The following is a 20,768-nucleotide window of genomic DNA, read 5'->3' as shown; positions in this document are numbered from 1 at the left end:
ATTGTTGGAAATGTTGGTGCACAATGCCTTTAAGCCGTGTGCGTGACAATGTCTGACACTTTATAAGCGTCATCATGATATGTCAGTTGAAGACAAGAGCACAAAGCGGGTAGTGGTGGGGGGGGGGTGGGGCAGGTATAGATGATCACACCCGCCATGGTAATCTATCAGCCCTTGTAAAGAGATTGTGAGAAGGAAGAGCCGTTACTCACATTTCCTCGCCCGTACCGCCGCTGCGACTAGGGGGAAAATTGATTTCACGTTCACACAGGCAATTCATATCAGCGTACTGTAACTTCTGCATAGTGACTTGGCTGAAGGGGTTCACTATTTTAACAATCAAATTCTCTGTCTTTTAATACTTGACCCAATTCAAAGTTGTTTGTTTCACTCTATTTTTCTCAGAAAAAGAGGTATAGGGCAGGGGGAAGTACTTAAGAAATGACCAATGAATTTGTAACATACATACACTTCATGTACATGTACATAAAACATATAAAAAATTTGGCTGCATTCACTGCCTGAAACATATTTCAAGAAAATATAAAACATGTACTCTAGCAATAATTGAGACTTCATTAGCATCATTTTTTTTTTTTTTTTGCTATAGGCCTATTGTCATTGACATAGGTAGCTACGCTTTCATTAAAAAAAAATGATAGGGTTATAATGTGGATTTTGGGTCACATGCCTATCTGAAACTCTTTTATCTACAGAGATTAGAGTTGGTTTACATATCAGTCAGAAAAACAGATGTATGTTTACATGGTGAGGACAGTGCCAGATAAAGCAGCCTGCCTTTTACTAATAGCACTTGCCTGAATAAATATACATGTGAACAGCATATATGATGTATATAAAAAAAAAAACTACAAAGATTTACAAAATTTACAAATCACTTGATGACATGGAGTGCTGCAGCATCAGTATGTTCTATCATGATACAATGAATCTCTGGGTCTTTTGTGTAGGCTATTGTTGTCTCTTGCTTCATAATTTCTATTGAATTAAAGGAAAAAAAACCCTGACTTTGCATTCAAAGGCATAATTTTTTTCAACATGGAGCAAGGATGCTTAAAATACACACAGAATCTGTGACAGACATCATTGTCACATAAAAATACAAGAATCATAAGATAAATAATGAGGATTAAATCACTGATTCTGTGTGCCTCCCCCCTCCCCCCCCCCAAAAAAAAAAAATAAAGTCACGTCGAGGCAGGAAGGTGGTATTTAGCACATGTGGTTCTTTATCTGGAAAATCCCACATTAATTGCTCCGAATGCCTCCAACATCCCGCATGATGAAGTATGGGGGAACATTGATCGATCATGTTTTCTCATTTCCTCGCCAGGCATGCTATTCTCAGTTTGACACAACGGCAGAATGTCGCATATCCTACTTGCTGGATCTGTGGCTAGAGTAAAAGGAAAGCTCGCCCAGTCAAACTATTATGTGGAAAAAAATGTAACAAAACCAAATGATGTTTAAAAAAGAATCCCAAGCAACCACAAGAACATCAACCAAAAGAAGAAAAAAAAAGAAGAACCGGAAGCTTTGGGGAGTAACCAAAAGGAAATGTTTCCAAAGATGTAGGCCAGGCAGTTTCCATCTCTTAAATACAGGAAACAAAACAAAAAATACACTCATAAAAAAAACCACACACACACACACACACAGAAATACACATACATACACACAAACAGAACACAAACATACAGGAGACACATACGCACACAAGAGACAAATACACAAACAGGACACACACACACACACACACACACATATATAAACCTTGAAGAAAGCACATACACTTGCAGTCCTAAAAGGTATGTTTAAATACCATGAAACATGGCCTACAACAGACAAGGTGACTTCTCTGTCTGTGGCAAAAAAACAAAACAAAAACAAAACAAAAACAAAACAAAAATAAAATAAACTTTAGCTGTACAAAGAGTAAGGAAAGAGAGGAAGAGATAGAGAGGAAGAGATAGATAGAGAGAGACAACGAGTGAGATAGACCTCAGGTGTCTCTTAATGCTCCGGCTAACAGATAGTTTCCATGTTTGATGAGGCATGCCAGAGGACATTGAGGCGTGTCGAGTCACCTCTGCCACACTAAGTCAGGCAGTCTTTGTTTGATATCTACTTACATTGTCAATATCTGGAGCATTGTTGAGGCCCATCAATTCACGGAAGGAGACCATTTCGCCTCTGAATGGCTCCCGACCCCCCCACTGCTGAGGCGGTGTGAAATCTGTGACCATTGTGTGTAAATGTTTCTCGTCCAGGTGGGTACTCTTTAGAAATGGCTCATTTCATCAGAATCAATTGTGCATATCAAATGTATCCCAGGCAAAAACAACCCACCACCACCCCCCCCCCCCAAAAAAAAAGGAAAAAAAGATTGGCTTATAATGATCCTAGGAGAACCTGGTGCTTCCCATACAAACTCTTAAGCGTGTCAGGCTCTTGAAAAAAAAAAGGGGGTGTGGTATTGATACATAACTATTGATTCTTCTTCTTTTTTAGCTGACAGCATGGTACACTTGCTACCCATTCAGACTGCTTTCTTGAGGTTATGACTCAAGAGATAGACACTATCAGTTTCAACAGGAGGGCCATTCTCATTACAAAAATATTGTGAAATGAAAACTTGCAATATTTTACACTGTGTGTCCTCATTACTCCAAAAACTCACCAACTTAGCTTTGACAAAAAACAAAAAAATTGCAAAGAAACCCAGTGTACTAAATCAACATACACTTACAGAAAAATGGATGCAGAAGTCACGCAAGTACATCTGTGAGTCCCATTACAGAACACTTTGTGCAGTTTTGCACCAAGTTAGAAACCTCACACACTCTGACTTGCCACTTTTTGTGCAAACTTTCCAGTGGAATTTGGAAATAGCGACCAGGCAACTTTCACCCTCAATTCTCAAGTTTTTTAACTTCACTATATTCAAGCCCAATAACAATGGCCCTAGGGTGATATTCAATTCAATGACTAACATACCATATAATAAGAGAGGCACATACCACTGACCATGAACAAACTATGTGTAGGTCATTCTAACCACAGAGTGATGCTATGGATCTCCACAATCGATGATTCTCCACAATCGATGATTCTCCATGATTTTCCTGTTTCCAAGAAGGAGAGTTTGCCAAGTCATTCATTTCTTACACCCCCCCCCCCCCCAACTCATGATCACAAAATTGAACAAAATAATCCTGATTTCTGCTCATATTCTTACTGGGAAGTATTATGATGATAGGGTCCTATGACACTCCAGAAATAGCTATCAGCCTTTGCCATGTGCTATTCATGTGCCATTCATATGTGCTGCTAGCTAGGCAGTATGCAGCATGCATCTAACGACAGCTTGGATGAAACAATGATAGCCTGGGTGGCTCGCTGCACATTTTGTATGCAAACAGCTGCTGTAAGGAATCCAAACAGTGAGTGGAAGTCACATGACAAATAATTATGATTTTTCTGCAGTAAGTGTACATGTATGTGTTCTCATTGCAAAATGCCATGGCAAACTTTAAAGGTACTGTTTACCATTGGGAGCAGTGATTTTAAAAATGTTTGAGATGTCACATCTGATGGATATGTGTAGGTCAGTTGTTGCACAACACATCCTACCATATAAAAATTTCCCAGTAAAGCCTGGAATATAGCGAGATATCACAATTATTCTCAATAAACCATAACTGTAGATGGTTTAGTCCAAAAACATTTTCATCAAAACTATTGTTCACATTTTGTATATTTAACAATACTTAACATTGATTAAAATGATTCAAATTTTTACATTGGTTGTTTCTTTCCCTAACTCACATTTTGGAACTATTTTGAAGCACTAAGGCTGGGTTTTGGTTTCATCTGCAAATGGTAAATAATGCCTTTAAGCAAAGTCAGAAAAAAATCATACACCTGTCTGTGAGTTGTTGCTGTTGTTTTTTGCCATATTATCAAGTAGCTTTAGGCACAGTTGCCTAGCGATTCTCACCAAAATGTCATGATTTTTTTACTCACACAATGCACCCGTCGGCTGTGTGAATGGTCCTCCTAATAGCACACCTCTGCACCTGTCCTTGCTGCCGAGTATTTACTTTAAAGCTCTGAGCTTCTCTTAATTTACATTAGCCAGCCACCTAAATATCTATGGTCACCTAAATCCTATTTACCAAACTGCTTTTATGCCAATCATCACCTATTGATTTTGAGAGCTCTGGAGGTAAATGCAGCTCTAGCATTCTTCCCTTTGTGATTCACAATTGATAAACAGTTCTGCCCCCTGGCTTACAAACATCCCAGTTCATCCCAAACCAAAGATAATAGACAGCACTGCTATTCCCGCTACATTTACAAACAAATATCTAACATAATTCAGTGAATGAATGAATTGAATAATAGTTTCTTTTAATCTGATTTCACATACAGTGATTGTAAGAAGCACAACAACATTTGATGAAATAAGTCCATCAGCTTCTTTAGAATGTATTTTTATCATCTAGATGACAGAGTAAGACAGACAGTACTTTCTTAACATCTGTAAATGGTTGGGGACTTGCTGAGTACCATAATGTAACAGTACCACAAACATTGTATCAACCCATTGAATAACATTGAAGGTGTTTATACAAGCCTTATGAAGTCTACATTGCTAGAAGAGTTTGAGTTTGGCTCTACCCCCCCCCCCCCCCCCCCCTATGTCTGACATGTCTGAAGGAACAATTCTGGCAAAACTTGTTAAACATGGACAATCTTCAACTTTTCTCATGGATTTTTAAGAACAATTTGCTTGTTTAAATCTGTAAATACTATAAATGATGTTTTTTTTCAAGCAATTATTATTATCTATTTTTTTTCTTTGCTGAGCAGCTCAAAAACACATTTGCAGGTTCTTGAATTCATGCTGTGCAATTGTCAACCCATTCAAAATGCGAAGAGAAGATTGTGAAAATATTTTTGTGGGTTTTAGAAATTCACGCTAGTCAAAAGCAGCACAAAATATACGAAAATTAATGTACCGTGAATATTTCTGCATTTACAGTGCTCTGTTTGTCAAACTCAAATTGAAAATGCAATCAGTTCAAAAGCCAGAATTCTTCTCAATAAGCTCTCCCACAATGTCCAAGAATATGACTAGAAAATACCACTTGGTATCTCAAGAATAACATGTCAAATATAGACCAAATTACATCCTTCATTCTTTGAATTTCTGAATAAGCTTTGAGTGAATGATCGTAACTGTAGCATTCATGGATTCTGGGAAAGTTTTTAGGCTGGAGAAGGGGAAGGAAAAATCATTCCTAAACAACTCTACACTATGCTGAAACATGTGATGGGCGATCATGACATGATTATGTGCTAATAAACAACAAATATTCTAACAGGAATAAAACTTTCTGGCCACCATGTTGATGATGATGCAAAATAACCACACTTGTCCCACATAACCACAAAAGTGCTGTTTTTCTTTGTAATGAAGATTATCTGACAGTAGTTATCCATCATTTCCCCCATATCTCTAGTTCATATCATCAGGAAAGACAACAAAAATGACAAAAATTGTCAAAGGATTTTGAAGGAAATTTCAAAATGATCCAATGTTGTTCGTCATCCCCCCCCCCCTTTAAAGAAAAACAAAATCTCTCTTTTTTGCTGCTTATCTGCCGGTATCTTTAACACTCAGGCTGGGGCAGCTAGACTGAAATTGCATACATTTTGAAATTAAAGATCCTGTATTAGTGGTTAGCCGGTAAAAATGAAACTGAATCTCTACTTTCAGAAATGCAACAATGTAACTCTGTCATCTGTCTGGTTACATACCTGTACCTTATCATCTTATGGAATTCTAGCCAAAGAAAGCATAGAATATGCCGTAAAGAACATGGTATTCAACAAGATGAGTATGCAAAATAAAACCAACAACATTTTCACTTTCACTTGTAGTTTGCTCAGTACTTCAAAATAGAATCACTTTCAGGAACTGTTGAGGAGAGCTATGTCTGAATGATCGGCCCCACTTTCCCATCATGAAACATTCAGAAGTGAATGCTCAGAGACTGCAAATTCTGGCTTCCTGCAACTCCCATAGTATCTTTCCTTCCTCAGCTACAATATCTCACAATCAATCCATAATGTCAGGCAAAAACATACATATCTCTATGCATTTTCTTGAATAGTTGTCCTTGTTCGTTTTTGGTCCTGAGTTGGTGAAGCCCTTTCACCTGGGATTTAGATGGGGAAGCGCTGGAAGATCTGGCACTCAAAAAAAAAAGAAGAAGAAGAAGAAGAAGAAAAAAAGGAGCGCTGTTGCCAGAACTCATGAATTAATTTCACTCACATCTCTAACTGCGCCATAATCTCTGCCGCGCAAAGGAGCGAGCATAATTGAGGGTGTCAACGAATATTCATTTACGGGAAGTGCACATTATTAGCTTGTTCCAACTGCACCTCGCACGGATTGCAAGGGGGCTAATGAAACTCAGGGCTGTGTAAAAAAAAAGAAAAAAAGAAAGGCATCCCTGAATGAAAAAAAAAGATTATACAATGATTAATAATTTCAGCAATTACCTGCAGGGAGGGGGGAGAGAGAGAGAGAGAAAAAAAAAACACACACACATGCCAACGTAATCACTCCCTCATGCTTTTTAATGGGGGACAGTGCTATCTGGGAGATGTTGACAGAAGAAGGAATCGAGACATTCATTATCTGACGGATGCTGTGACGGTGAGTTTCAGGGGTGGAAGCGGCACAGCATGTCGCTGGAAGCTATAATATGATAATTCCTCTCAACTTCAGGAGGACTACAGAAAGGGAACGAGAGAGAAAGAGGGAAAGACGGAGTGGGAGAGAGAGGGAAGAAAAAATGCCTCATTGGAATGCATATTAGTAGTACAGTCCGTGTCTAAATACTCATACATTGAATGCCGTATTTCAAAAGCTTTTATTCATCAGTCTCTCTATCATACACACACACACACACACACACACACACACACACACACACACACACACACACACACACACACACACACAGACATACACACACTTTCTCACTTTCATGCGCACAAACAGCTTTCAACTTGGCAAATATCTTATCAGAAGCTCAGATCTTGAGACACACTTTAGGCAAAACTAATCATATGAACTTCTACACCACTCCTTCACTGGGATTGGCATTGGCATTTTAACTACATCCTTTTCCTGGCAAAGCGATATCTCGGCATACCTAAACCTGCACCATCTTTTAATAGGGAGAGGATGCATGCAGTTGTACGACTTAATGTAAAATGTTTGACGTAGTTAATGAAATATAACATACAGCTATCACATAACCTCTACATGCATTAATCATTTATGACTTCCCTTTCACTTCACTGATTGTACTGGCAGTTGATATTCAATGTAAATTACATAATTGAGTCCAGGAGGGTCTATGTCGTCATCAATCCCTTCAGGAGTTCTTGGATTTGCGATAGGATCTGCTGATCATATATTTGGCTACAGAACTAGATGCCACCCAAAAATGTTTCAACTAGGAGAGGGTAGAATTTCAGCAGCTTTTCTCTACCACTACTGCAGTTTTGGCAAGAAAAATGTCCTGGGAACAATAATAACCACCCCAAAAAACAAACAAACAAACAAACAAACAACAAAAACAAACAAAAAACAAAAAAACCAAACAAACAAACAAACAAACAAACAAAAAACAAAAAACAAACAAAAAACAACAACAACAACAACAATCAAAAGTGGTTAATAACAGCAGATATTATTTGAGTATCATGGATCACAGGGAACAGATAAAATGTCAATAAAATGCAAGCAAATCACCAAAGATGTTTCATGTGGAAAACTGCTTTCTGCTACATGGATATCAAGTCAGTATCTATCAAATTTCATTACAAAATCTTAGTTTTAAAGGTCCTATAAACATGCTCTCCTGCCATGATTTCTTTTGTGTGATTTTGCAGCATAATATTTCTTAAGACTAACTTGCCAACTGTGGACTACAACTTTGCTGCAAGCTTTTGTGCCATCTGTCTTTCTTGGTGAGTAGATTGAATAAGTGTTATGGTCACTGAAAGATTAAAGGGTGTGTACAGTTCTGGTCGAGGTGAGGATTTAGCTATCAATGTTTTGCGAGATATTCAGAAACCACTCTATGAGATGTCAAAGAGCATGCAATTCAAAGGGGCATCAAAAAGTTTATTTGATGAAAATTGGTTTTGAAATGGCTGAGATATCCAAAAACAAGGTGAAACAAAGAGATTCTAATAAAGTTGTGGCATGTCGCCTTTTATTATTATCCCTTTTTTTGATATCTCAGCCATTTGAAAACCAATTTTCATCAAATAAACATAGAATCCTTCTTAAAATTACATGCTCTTTCATATTTCATAAGAGGTTTCTCATTATCTCACTTAAGAATGTTCAAAACATGAATCCCCACCTCAACCAGTACTGTACAGTCCCTTTAATATTTGATGTGAATGGGTCCTTCTCCAACAGGAGCACCAAACTTCCATCTCTTTATACACTGCCCTAAGCTGTTTGTAAGCTGTTTTGAGGAATGAACCCATAGGTAGTTCTTCTCTCTGACACCCAAAATGGGTGAGGGTTGTCTACCCCTCTGAATAAACGAAACCAATTACCGCTAAGAGGTCACCTCTGTAATTGACCCATTACATGGATTACCAGCAGTTTTCACTCTGTAGCAGGAACTCACATTAGCTCCTTGTATCATCCCCACTGGAGCAGGGAGGAACAATGCCTAATAGCACAATACATTATCTCATCATCTACCTGAAATATGAAATGAGGCATATACTATAATGAGAGTATATTGCTGCTGGAATACACCGTGGACACATTTATGATACATCGAAGATCTCCAAGGACAGTCACTAGACTGTGGCCAGTTATGAGGGCTTGTGGTGCAGTTCTGAGCTAGTCTATACTTTCAGACACTATTTTCCCAGTTAGTCCCCCCCCCCCCCACACTGAATAACAGTAATAGCATTTAACAGCATTTATAGAAAATCCATAAATGCAAACACCACAAAACAAAAGCGAACACTACCTGCCTTTCCAAAGTTGCAGAGATATTATAATGGACATGTAAAGACACTGTACCCATTCTTAACTTTAGCTTTGCTGCTCTGGATAAAAAAAATGAAGAAGTTGGCATTGCCATCAGCTCACACTCAAGATAATAGGAGCCCAGCATAGTGCAAAAATTATCTGGCAGTGCATTACAGATTGAGAAAACAGACTATTCGTGAGAAGAACATTTTTCTCAGAAGGTTTAAATTTCAAAAGAAGCATTGCAGGACAAACAGAAAGCTATATACCACTATTTCTTTTGTCAGAAAAAAAAAGCATGACTTCAAGATGAGGCGAGTGCTTAGCTTTAAGGCATAATCAAGGAAAAATTGTGAGAAGTTGTGCCAAAAAACGATGCATATTATCACATGTCTCGAAACGTAAATACCAAACTACTCTCTCCCTCTCTGATTCAGTCACTCTCTCCCTATCTCTCTCAGTCTCTTTCGCTTCTCTTTCTTGCTCATCTACTCTGAAATGAAGCAAAATCTTAACTGGAGGTATAGCTGATGGATTGATGAACTGGATTGAGAGAGGGCTTGGAGCAGCTGGGTATCTGTATTTCCTAAATTCCCCAAATCCTTCCATTCCATTCCCCCCTTTTTTTTCTAAACCAACTGATGATGGCACTTTGCAGCACAGATGAAAGACACCAAGACATGGGAGTATGGCTGGGCAGGATACAGAGATGTGAGGGAGTATGTAGTGTCAGGCTACATGTACCAATATTTAGCGCTAGGTCTTCACAAGCCACTGGGTATTTTGGAATGAATACAGAAAGAAAGAACTAAGCTAAAAACAAAGAATCAGGCTAATAATTGCACAGTTATTACAATCTGTATTGACAAGCAATTGCTGCAGCAGTACTAGCAGATATCATATCATATCACACAGGCTAGATAGAGGCCTGTAAATTTCTCTATCATCAAAAGCCCTGCAAATCCCTAAGGCTATAGACCTATTCAAGTAAACCAAATTTCAACAATATTACCTCTTCCCCACTATTAGCCATTCTATACCAAATGTCTCTTATTGCTTCGGAGGGCATAAATTTGACGTATGTTTTTGCACGCATCATATCTTGTTGTCAAATCCTATCTCAAAATGCAGGCTGAAGTTTATTGTTGGTCCTGACAAAAAACCTGCAGCAGCTGAGAGATTTTGAGCTCTGTGAGTAAAGTCAGTAGCACAGAATCCAAAGAATATACCCCTTCGCTTCCTGCTTGCCGAGGGCAAAAGGATATCTTGCCTGTTCAAAAGAAAAAGAATGAAAAAAAAATTGACTTTTCAGCATTACAAAAAAAAGTGTCCTTGAATTACAGAAGCAAAGGGTACAACAGGATAAGAATACAAGTGCCACAAACTTTTGGAGGGAAGTTAATTTGTTACGATGTCAAAGAATTTATTAGAATTCTAAACGTTCTCTTCTGTGAAATGTTGTGTGGTATTTTGAAATTTGTTATCACAGTGCCTTGATAATTAGATCAAAATTACACATTTCTCAATGGAAGAATTTGTGTTTAAGGAAATTATAACCAAAGAAATTGAAAGTTTCTCCCTTAACTAAAAACAAAAAACTGTCAACAAGGAAAGGTTATAGAATATATAGGCCCAATAATGTAGAAGTAATGTTGTGAGAAAATCTAATTCCTTAAACATACCATAAACAAAAATATAAGCTGATTTATGTCACGCCGCAACAACATCTACATTGTATGTTGGAAGCTGTTATAATGGGAAAAATATCTATAAGTGATTATTTGAGTTTGTTTGTGAATTCATACGTGACCTATCAACACGTCTGTAGTTATGCAAAAAGAAAAAGAAAAAAAAGAGAGATAGAAAAGAAAGAACGAAAGAAAAGAGAGAGAAAGAGAGAGAGAGAAAGATCGGGTTTGTATGTTGACAAAATATTCCATGCCCGCTTGTGTTCAACAAAGCTCGTAATTTCTTCCATTCCTGCATGAAATTCCAAATTCCACAAATTTTCAATGCCATGGCCAGGTCAAATGAAAAAAAAAAGAAGGCAAAGGACGACACCCATGCTTTTGACTAACTGAATTGTTCAAGTATCTGGTTTCATTTCCCTTTGTCTATATCTGTCTCTTTTTCTCTTTCTCATTCCCTCATCTCTACCCTCCCTAACTTTTTATCTTCTCATCCAATTTTAGATCGATCATATCATCCAATTTTCTCCAAGCTGTGGAGTACAATACTGACATATTGTTGTTTTAATCTGTGAAATTTGGCACATCAGTATTATAGCATTGAACAGTTGCCAAAGAACTACCATGACGACCATGCTAAACAACTGCACTGATGTGCTAATTGTCAATCAGGAACCTGGACACGGAACACTTTCTCAACTGTTGGATTTTTCTCTATCATTTTTGTAGAGGCTGCCAATCATCAATGATAGAGCAATTTAAAGAGGTCCTAACAAAAGGCTGGACCTACATTTTATTAGGGCCACTTTGTTTTGCTCTATTTCATTTATCTCGGCTATTTCAAACCAAGTTTTTATCAAATAAACTTTTAATTCCTCTTAGAATTGTATGCTCTTTAGTATGTCATTTCAGTGGTTTCTGATTACCTCACAAAGAGTTAAAACCTGAATTCCCTTTGCAACCAAAACTATACGACCCCTTTAAGACTCCAAATGACCCCATAGGCCATAGGTCACCAATACTGAAGGGAAATGTCAGAATACATGTCTGGCAAGCATCTAGGTCACCTGCACTAGCAGTGCATCAAAGTCTTTAACATTCACAACACCTTCACTCTACAAACTGAGCATGTAATGATGTTTGTGTGTGAAAGGAAGAAAAGAGAGAGAGGGGTGAGATAGAGAAAGTTGTACAGGGAAAGAAATAAATATACTGTCCAAGTGGAAAAGCTCTCACAGTAAATTGGCCTAGCATGAGGAGGAAGAAGGAAACTGGGAATGATTCCCTTTCACCCACTTAAAGCTGAGCATTTGAGTGGGATAAGTAGCGTCTCCAGAGGACTTGGTGGCAAGCAGCGATAAGCACAGGGGGGTGCATTGATGCCTCTGTGCACAGTATCATAACCCCTGCTTCCATTTCTCCACCATTAGGCTGAAAGATGTGGGCCACGAAATGGGAATTCTCAGAACACACACACACACACAGACACACAAACACACACACAAATGCATACAGACACACAGACACTCACACTTGACGAAGAAGAGAGTAAGAACTCCATCCACAAGACAGTGGCTGACATGCGAATGGGATTTCGATACAGTTTGGAGACCATTGCATGCGGGCTTTTCAATTTACAAAATGAACAACTATGTTGTCAACTGGCCTGTTGAGCACTATTGTTTGCAAAATGTGATGCCTCAGTAAAATATGCACCAACCATACCTTTGAAATTTGTATATTCATTCAACAAATTTTCAAACATCAACAAGACAAGTGAAAGATGCTGTGAATGGAATAAGTTACAGAGAGAAGGAGTCTAGATGTGGGAAATGTGGATAATTTTAAGAACACTCAGGCATTACATAGAAAATGAATAGAAAAATAAAGGAAAATTGATGACATGAACCATGAGATACAGTAAGGTGAGATGAGAGAGACAAGATGGTTGAAACAGAGACAGGAGAATACTGTTAGAAATGAGAAATGATGAAAATGTCTTCAGACTGGGTGTGGAGCTGGTTACATGGTTGACTTACCTTATCTGTCTTGGCCTTCTTGCCACCATGCTTCCTCCCACTGACTGGAGGTTCTACATTCCTCTTCCCAACCTCTCCTTTACCGTCTCCTTTCTCCATCTTGGCCTTCTTGGCAGCCAGCTCCTCCCCCTCCGCTTCTTCCTGTCCCTTGTTGCCTGGTTTCAGCTGCTTGCCCTCCCCAGCTGGGGTAATACTAGGCTTAGGAGGGGTGCAAGTAGGAGGGGTCGTCACTGCCACTGGCGGGATGGGGCTGATGTTCTGGGGTGCTGGTATCTGCCCTGGCTTCGTTTGCAGGACACTGGGTACAATTGGTTTTATCGATATGACATTTGGAATCTTCTCCTGCTTTATGCCAGGGTTGGCATCGCGCTTGTGACTGCCGATGCTGCAGCTCCCAGTTTGGGCACCAACCGGAGCGACAATCTTCACTGGCTTCCCACTTTTCTCTTCCAGGAGTCGACCTGACCTATCCGGAGAGGAGTAGGCACTAGATGGATCCTCTGGGGTGGACGATCCCGTGCTTGCGTTCGAGTCCTTGCGCACCGTGATGGGGGACACTCCCTCACACTTGGTCGCACTGCTGCTAACTTTCCGTTTGATCTTCATCTTGCCAACCTTCATGGGGCTGGCGTCAAGGTGCGTCGCGGCGCCATCGTGATGGCCGTCTTTCTCCAGGTCGGCGTCCAGATCGATGATGAGGTTGCCCAATCCTATCTCCCACTCGTCGCTGCTGTCGTAACTGGGTGCATTGGTGGCGTCCTCCCGAGTGTGAGCACTGTCCATCTTGTGACACTCGGGGTTGCCCTTAAACTGGGGGATTAAGCCCTCACTCTGCACTCTCGCTGCCTCTCGGAGTGCGACTCAAAGACCGCACCACAAAGTCGCGCCTCCTGCAAAGCTAGATCATCTGGACCGAAGCATGAAAGCAATCATGCAGCAGCAGCAGCGGCAGCAACATTTGTTGGCACAAAACTGCTCAGATCAGGTTCCCCCGTATCATTTGCACACATCCACTGCAGTACTGACACCGCTGACTGTCAGGGGTGATCCCAGATTTAAACATCCAGAGACCCGCTGGGGAGTACCTACAAACACAGAAGTGAACAAAGAGCAAAAATACCACATTACCTATCAACAGCCTTGCACCCACCCCGGTCAAAGGGGGGTGGAAGTATTTCGATCACACACATGTACGTGCTATTAGTTGACAGGTGAAATTTCCTGTTATGTGAGCGGTCCTGTATTTGTGTTCTCACAGGTAGACACCTAGTCTGAAGTACAGACAGTTCATTTCGCACGACGTCAACCCACAGACCAGCCAGCCGTGCTGAAGCATGTCACCTTAATAAAAAGAAACGCCCTGTCACCTTCTCCGGCTGTTTGTTAGATTGATCAAGGAATGTTTGTTTACCTCCTATTATTCACATGAACACTGCAGACTAGTAACCTCACAGCACTGTTTACAGTCCTACCTAATGCTACTCAAATAGAGTCCCTTTTTTTGTAGAGAGGTCAACCAGTCTCAACAAACCACTGTCCACAGTACTGACCTACTCCTACTGCAAATGTTGGATATGTCCAACAGTTCAAAGAGCCTACCAACCCCAGCCGACAAGCAGTTCCTGTACAGGCCTATCTCCATTGCAATGATTTCAATCTATTATGCGCACGTAAAGCACAGATAAGGAAATTCTCATTCCCTCCAATCTTCCTGATTTCCTTTTTATTATTCTGTGAGTTTGTCAATATCTTTCTACCTGTTTAAATCATCAAGAATAGCCAAAGAATATCAAGAAATCCTTAAAAGTAATTAATCATTATTACCACAATACAGGAGATCAAAGAATCAAGTTGACTTTGGTAACTCAATATAAATGTAAGTACTCATTCGACATTTGTCCTTGATAGCATAGTATAATGCAAACAGACAATTGTAACAGAATACATTGTAAGTATAAAGTATGATCTATCTATACCATGCTACATAAAGGCTAATGTATGTAATATTGCTGGCAGTATGGAGGCATAATTTAGAACTTCTCAAATTTCAAACTTTCTGTTGCATACGTTGAGGTTTTAATGACAACAAAAAACCACAAGTTGTTGAATAGACATTGCTTCATCTCTGTATCGAAAGCAAGAACGTTCAAAGATGAAAAAAGGACACACACACACACAAACAAACAAACAATCTGTCGACTGGAGTATAGCACTGCACTGACTCTAGTATCCACAAGATATCTCCCAAGTTAAATGACAAAGACAATAATAACAAAGTGTGTAGGACAGGAACATGGGTCTGCAAATACAGACTAGACCAGAATGTGTGTTTGCCCGTGACTAGTACACTCACCTCCTGTGACCTTCCGAGAGCCTCACAGTCATTGTTGGGCAATCCCAACCTGATATAAATCACACCACACATATTATTTCTCAGCACCCTGCACAAGAAGACAGCCATACAGCCAGCCAGCCCCCCTGGCCTCCCCCAATGCTTACTTCCCCTCTTTCTCCCTCTGCATAGTGACAGCTCTGTTTCCTTGATGCATTTTTCTTTTTTTTTGTAAACTAAAACAGCTTTTGTGAATTTTCATAAGAATAAACTGTTATCAGGATCATAATTCAAATCACAAAGGTATTTGAGAGAATGAACCATTTCCAGGGCTTGACAATAGCAGTGGTCCGGTACCCAGGGCCAAATAAACGTTGGTTTTGTGCCACCAAATCTACCTTTTGGTGACCCGATTTGGCAAATAAGATTCAAAATGGATTGTTACATATATCGGGCCACTACATAGGCCTATTTCTTTCTTTTAGTGGCCATCAGACAAAAAAGTCAGTGTGAAGCCCTGATTTCAGAATAGGGGGGAAAAGTCATGTTTGAGAAATATGTTCTATGCTGATCAAGTAATTCTCTTTATTTTTAGTCTGCAAAGTGGACATTTATCAAATTTCTTCCAGACAGGTTTCAAATAACTTTTTGCAAATTTTTGTATCTGATGGAGGCATTTTTTTTTCCTTCTCTGATTGACTTTTTTTCAATTCTAGGTAATTGTTCACAGCCTGCATTGTGTTTGGCCTTCAACACACAATGAAGGAGGTTAAATGTAGCTATACCAATAACATCTATTCATTTCCATCATGATGCATTTATAGGTGTATGAACTCTAGCATTTACCCATATTTGATTTAAATGAGAACATCTGTCTCCAGTTTGTGTGGCATTTGACACACACTGTATGGTTGGGCAGTTTAATTGTGCAGACCTAATTACTACTGGCCACAAATCAGCTATGATGCTTACACTGCATGCATGTATAGATAGCTAGCACCCTGATGTTCTTAGCACATCAAACATGGCTGGTGTGTGATTCTCAAACAGAAACTGAGGAGCATTAGCTGATGACAAACATATGAGGTTACCAAACAACATGAATGGAGTAACGCCCTGATTGTATTTCAAACAAGTTTGTCATTGGTGGTGATAAATATGTAATGATCATGAAATTCAAAGCTTGCAAATGTCACTGCACTAGACACGCAATAAAAAGGGTATGAAAGCAGTAGATCATTCATGTTTACTAAGAAAGTGTCAAAGGTCAAACAAACTGGAGGCATTTGTCATCATTCGTTAAATCAAATATGGGTATTGTGCGTATGTGTGGGTATGTATGTGTGTGTGTGTGTGGGGGGGGGGGGGAGGATAGGGGGAGAGAAGGTGTAGTTGACTCTTTAGAGTGCTGGTACTGGTACTCAGTATCCCTAGTATGGCCTTGTTATGCACTATTGCTTGGGGTCTCAGCTCAATATGTGCATGAAATACTCCTGTGTACACCAAATATTTCGCAAAGTTTTCATTTTCGCGAATTTCGCGAGTCGGGTGCTATTCGCGAAATTAAAGACACGCAAAAAATATTGACTCTGATCCCGATGTGAATGTGACGTATGAGTGAACACTCCACGATCGCGAATTTAACCACTAGAGAAATCATCAGGAATTCCCAATTCATGAAAATTTAGACTTGCAAAATATATGGCGTAGACCTACAGTACTGTAAGTGCTTGGGCTTATGAGTGACGTGACAATGTGTAGGCACTTTCCAGTTTGATTTAGCTCACTCCATGTATCTGTAAAAGACTACTCTTCAGACACACAAACACACACAAGCACACACATACACACAAAAACACACACACATAAATATACAATTGTAAGATACCAGTCAATATATTGCACATTCAACTGATGTTTCATTTACGACTGAATTGATGACCTGCCTCTGTGTTATCTGACTGACCTTGGTGCAATCAACACACTGGAAAAAAAATTCTGCAGTAATGTGGGCAATGAAGGCAGCTGTTGAAACATTTAGCTTACCATCAGGCATTCACACTGAAATATCCATTATTTGGGGATCTCTTTTATATGAATCAGTCTAATGCTTTTAATGGGCATAATTGTATTGGCATTAGGCCAGTTTAATTTTTGCAGTTACCCTTTTGATAATGCATTAATTCAATGACTCTGAAAGGTTTTTTTTCAAGCCTTTATTTCATCATGACCAGTTAAGTTCAGATACTAATATGCTTTATTTGTACAGCCAAAGAAGGTTACTGTTACTATTACTTGTCTACTTGAAAGAAGTATTTAGGCTATAAGATAATTTTACTTTGAAAGACCTGTACTGAAATCAATCTTAAATGATGCTTCTGCATCCAAGCAAAACATAAGATGATCGTGATCACTGCAATTCTCTACATTATTTTTGGTAATTCCAGTGAGCCAATGGAGGAATCATTACTGAAATGGAAAGACAAAGACTCACAATTTTAAACTGAGCTACTCATATATTAAGTTCAACCAAGTTTACAATTATAATATTGTTCTATTAGGCAAGTCCAGAAAAAAAAAAACTTTCATGAATTTTAAGGATGTCAGGGATATATTAGATAAGGCAGAATAAAAAAGAAACATTTAAATTCACTGTTTACATACATTTTGGCTCTCTGAGAAGGGACAGGCATTCATAAAAGGCATGTGACAATGGAAAGCAACCCCTCCCCCAACATTTAAAGCTGAGTTGCAAAGGGAATTCATGCTTATGCACGAGAAGACGCAAACCTAGGTTTCAAGTTTACAAATGAACTCATCTGTAATCCTGTCTCCAAAACATGATTCTGAGCACATTTAGAGTTACAGAGATTTTAGACACTATAGGCAGCATACCTTGCAGACCACTTACTGCAAATGTCAGTCCATATCAAGGACAATTATGTTTACAAACACCATGATCTATCAACTGAAGATGCACTCAAACATATACTATGGTGAGAGTGAATATCATGGTCAAGGTCAGCTCTACAGTTTCATTTGTATTTTTAGATGTCACACTGTTCAGATTGCAAAACTGAGCAAGACTAGATCAGTAGATATGAAGTAAAAATGCCTTCAGACCACAGGTGGCCATATGCAGTAGGAGATATCTGTGTGTAAGTGTAAATTTGATTCAACACTGCATTCTGACTTAGCATAAACTGAACATGAAACATGTCTGGAAACATGTTTACAAACAAGTCCTTTGAAAATCTAAAACTGCTCTTATTCCACAGGAATAAGATCATGAGAGATTGGGGGGGGGGGGGGGGGTACATGTTACACCCCTCTACCAGTGCACCTGTTTGCATGAAAGAGGGAGAGAAGAATATGACATGAGAATCACCTGTTAGAGTTATACATTTCCGGCAGCCAGTTTATCGCAGACTTATAATTTATAACTTATATGGTATCTAAAAAGGACTTGGCATGCTGGGAAACCATACCATGTCTTTCTTTGTAACAGTCACCAGATCTTTTGGCATCTCACATGAAACCAAGTCTGTCCTTGAGGTAAGATACATTTAAACCCATCCATATACATCACAATACAAAAAAAAAAAACTTGCTCAAATTCATTTAAAATCCTGCAAACATGATATAATAAGCATTTCTACAGTGGGATCTTTTGTGACTTTTGCAGGTCTGAACACAAATCAGTTTTGGACAGTCACTTCAGCATGCTAAGCAGTCAGTGGATATGTGTTCTGTGAGTGTCAATTCAAGAAGGGGAGCTGGCGGTTGGCATGAATGTCAAATTGTATTCTGGCAGGAGTGAAAGAAGAAGTCAGATGCATGCCGGAGTTGAGCAAGAGGTGAAACTAAAAAGGCAAGAGAAGAGGGCAAAATTGTGCCTGTACAGGATAGTGAGGCTAGGGCCTGACTAATACCAGAAGTGACTAAACTGAATGGCTGCCCCAGAGCCATCGCAGGGCGTCGAACACAGTGCATGCGTAATATGCCGCTTCCTCGCAAAGCACTTATACTATCACACATTCTGCAGCCTGAGGCTGCATTTCTCTCTCCTTTCCCCCTTAATCCACGAATATTAAAAGTCTAACGTACAATATTTGTAACAACATTCTCTATTTTGATAAAGGGCTGACTTCAATTTCATCTCCTTGTCTGTATTCTACCCGTTCTATTTCTCGACTGGGGCAAATAATATTAGTCACTGGATATACTGAAACCCTGATGACCTTGCATGCAGAAAAATACATAAAACAAAACTGATACCTGGGGCAAGTATGACTATCCCAAAAATATGCTTGGGGTTAAGTTACAGACTGACAATGTGTTCTCCTTGCCTGAGAAAAACTCTTTACCACGAAAAATATATATGCCACATTATGTCTTTTGTCACATGATCAGGAAAGGTCAGCAAGGGCCTGTATGCATGCAATTTGTACCCCTTTCATTGAATGAATTATGTCGATAATATTTGCAATATTTGGTCATAGCAGGACAAGAGTAATCTCCACTCTTCTGAAGGTCTGCAATTAACCATACAATAGCATTTTCATCTCAGCTGAAAAGGAAAGGCAATGCATGAATGAAAGAGTGATAATCTTGTCTCAACTGTTTCCAGGGATCCTCCCACCTAATCCTACGACCCAGGGAATTTCGCGACGTGACAAGACGTAGTCAAGTTTCCATCCACCTGCTTCCACTTCTGTCGAGAGGAGATTTGTTTCAGATATCATCAGTAAAATCGACACAGGGCCTTGAAGGTGAAAAAGGTTGGGCAATATGAGAGAATACCGAGACAGTCATGATGGCACAACTGCCGGCTCGTCAACAGAAATGACATTCTACACCATCAACAAAAAAAGACATCCTTATCACATGATTATTCAAGTCTCATTTTTGGCATTTGTTCAAATGTATTATTATTAATTTTTCTTAAAATCATCATGTAGGAATTGATTCCCTTTTGTAAACAAGAATAAGTAGTAGGTAAAAGGATACCCTTGATGTTTCCCGAAGAGTAACAAATAAAATTTTAATGGAGAAAATGAATATGCTGCATTTTGTACATAAAAACAAAGTTCTGTATACACAAAAGGATGGTAAAGGTAGAAGGTTCAGACAACTTCTCATGAAACCAATTTATTGATTCATTTACTATCAGAAAAGTAATTAAAACTTTGACAAAAAGAAAAGTATGAAATTCCCATACAATTTTCCATGAGCTCTAATTTTGCTATCAACAATTACAACATATCAATATTGTTTTATGCGTTAATGTTCCTTTCAATGATGAATTGATAATAAGATTAACGCCAAATATATAGCTCAATTACAGTTCCAAATGCTTGTTCCTTTTCTCTCATGACAGTGCTATAGACAATGTTAGTAGTGGTTTATACCAGGCATAAAACAAATTTAGAGCCCATTCACATGACTCTCACTCTCTGTAGTCAGCCATTATTCTAGCTGAACAAAGCCTGAGCTACGAGACGCACGATGAAGTAATTCCGTCCCTGGGATCACACACATCAAGCTGAGGTCACGTGATCAGAGTGTGACTTCTGTGACTCAGAAAGAATGAAAGAAAG

The 20,768-nt window shown here is 39.1% G+C and overlaps 1 protein-coding gene and 1 long non-coding RNA gene across 3 annotated transcripts in view; both read right to left on the bottom strand.

Annotated features, from left to right (window-relative positions):
• Positions 1-13,716, bottom strand: part of LOC139740421 (uncharacterized) — a 51,750-nt gene extending 38,034 nt beyond the window's left edge. Inside the window, exon 1 of the mRNA XM_071651013.1 lies at positions 12,837-13,716. Within this exon, the coding sequence (XP_071507114.1) occupies positions 12,837-13,619 (783 nt within the window). The 5' untranslated portion in view covers positions 13,620-13,716. The remainder of the gene's footprint in view (positions 1-12,836) is intronic.
• Positions 13,717-13,755: 39 nt separating this feature from the next.
• The window catches only part of LOC139740439 (uncharacterized), a 47,944-nt gene continuing 40,931 nt past the window's right edge, over positions 13,756-20,768 (bottom strand). For both annotated transcript variants that reach the window (XR_011711561.1, XR_011711560.1), the window contains exon 3: positions 13,756-13,921. This is a non-coding gene — a long non-coding RNA (uncharacterized lncRNA). The remainder of the gene's footprint in view (positions 13,922-20,768) is intronic.

This window comes from Diadema antillarum, unplaced genomic scaffold (genome assembly GCF_040938485.1).
Source record: "Diadema antillarum isolate AM-2024a unplaced genomic scaffold, OU_Dant_1.0 seq00000854_RagTag, whole genome shotgun sequence".
NCBI lineage: Eukaryota > Metazoa > Echinodermata > Echinoidea > Diadematoida > Diadematidae > Diadema > Diadema antillarum.
Note: the sequence above shows the minus strand (reverse complement) of the source record. Positions and strands in the feature narration are given on the sequence as shown.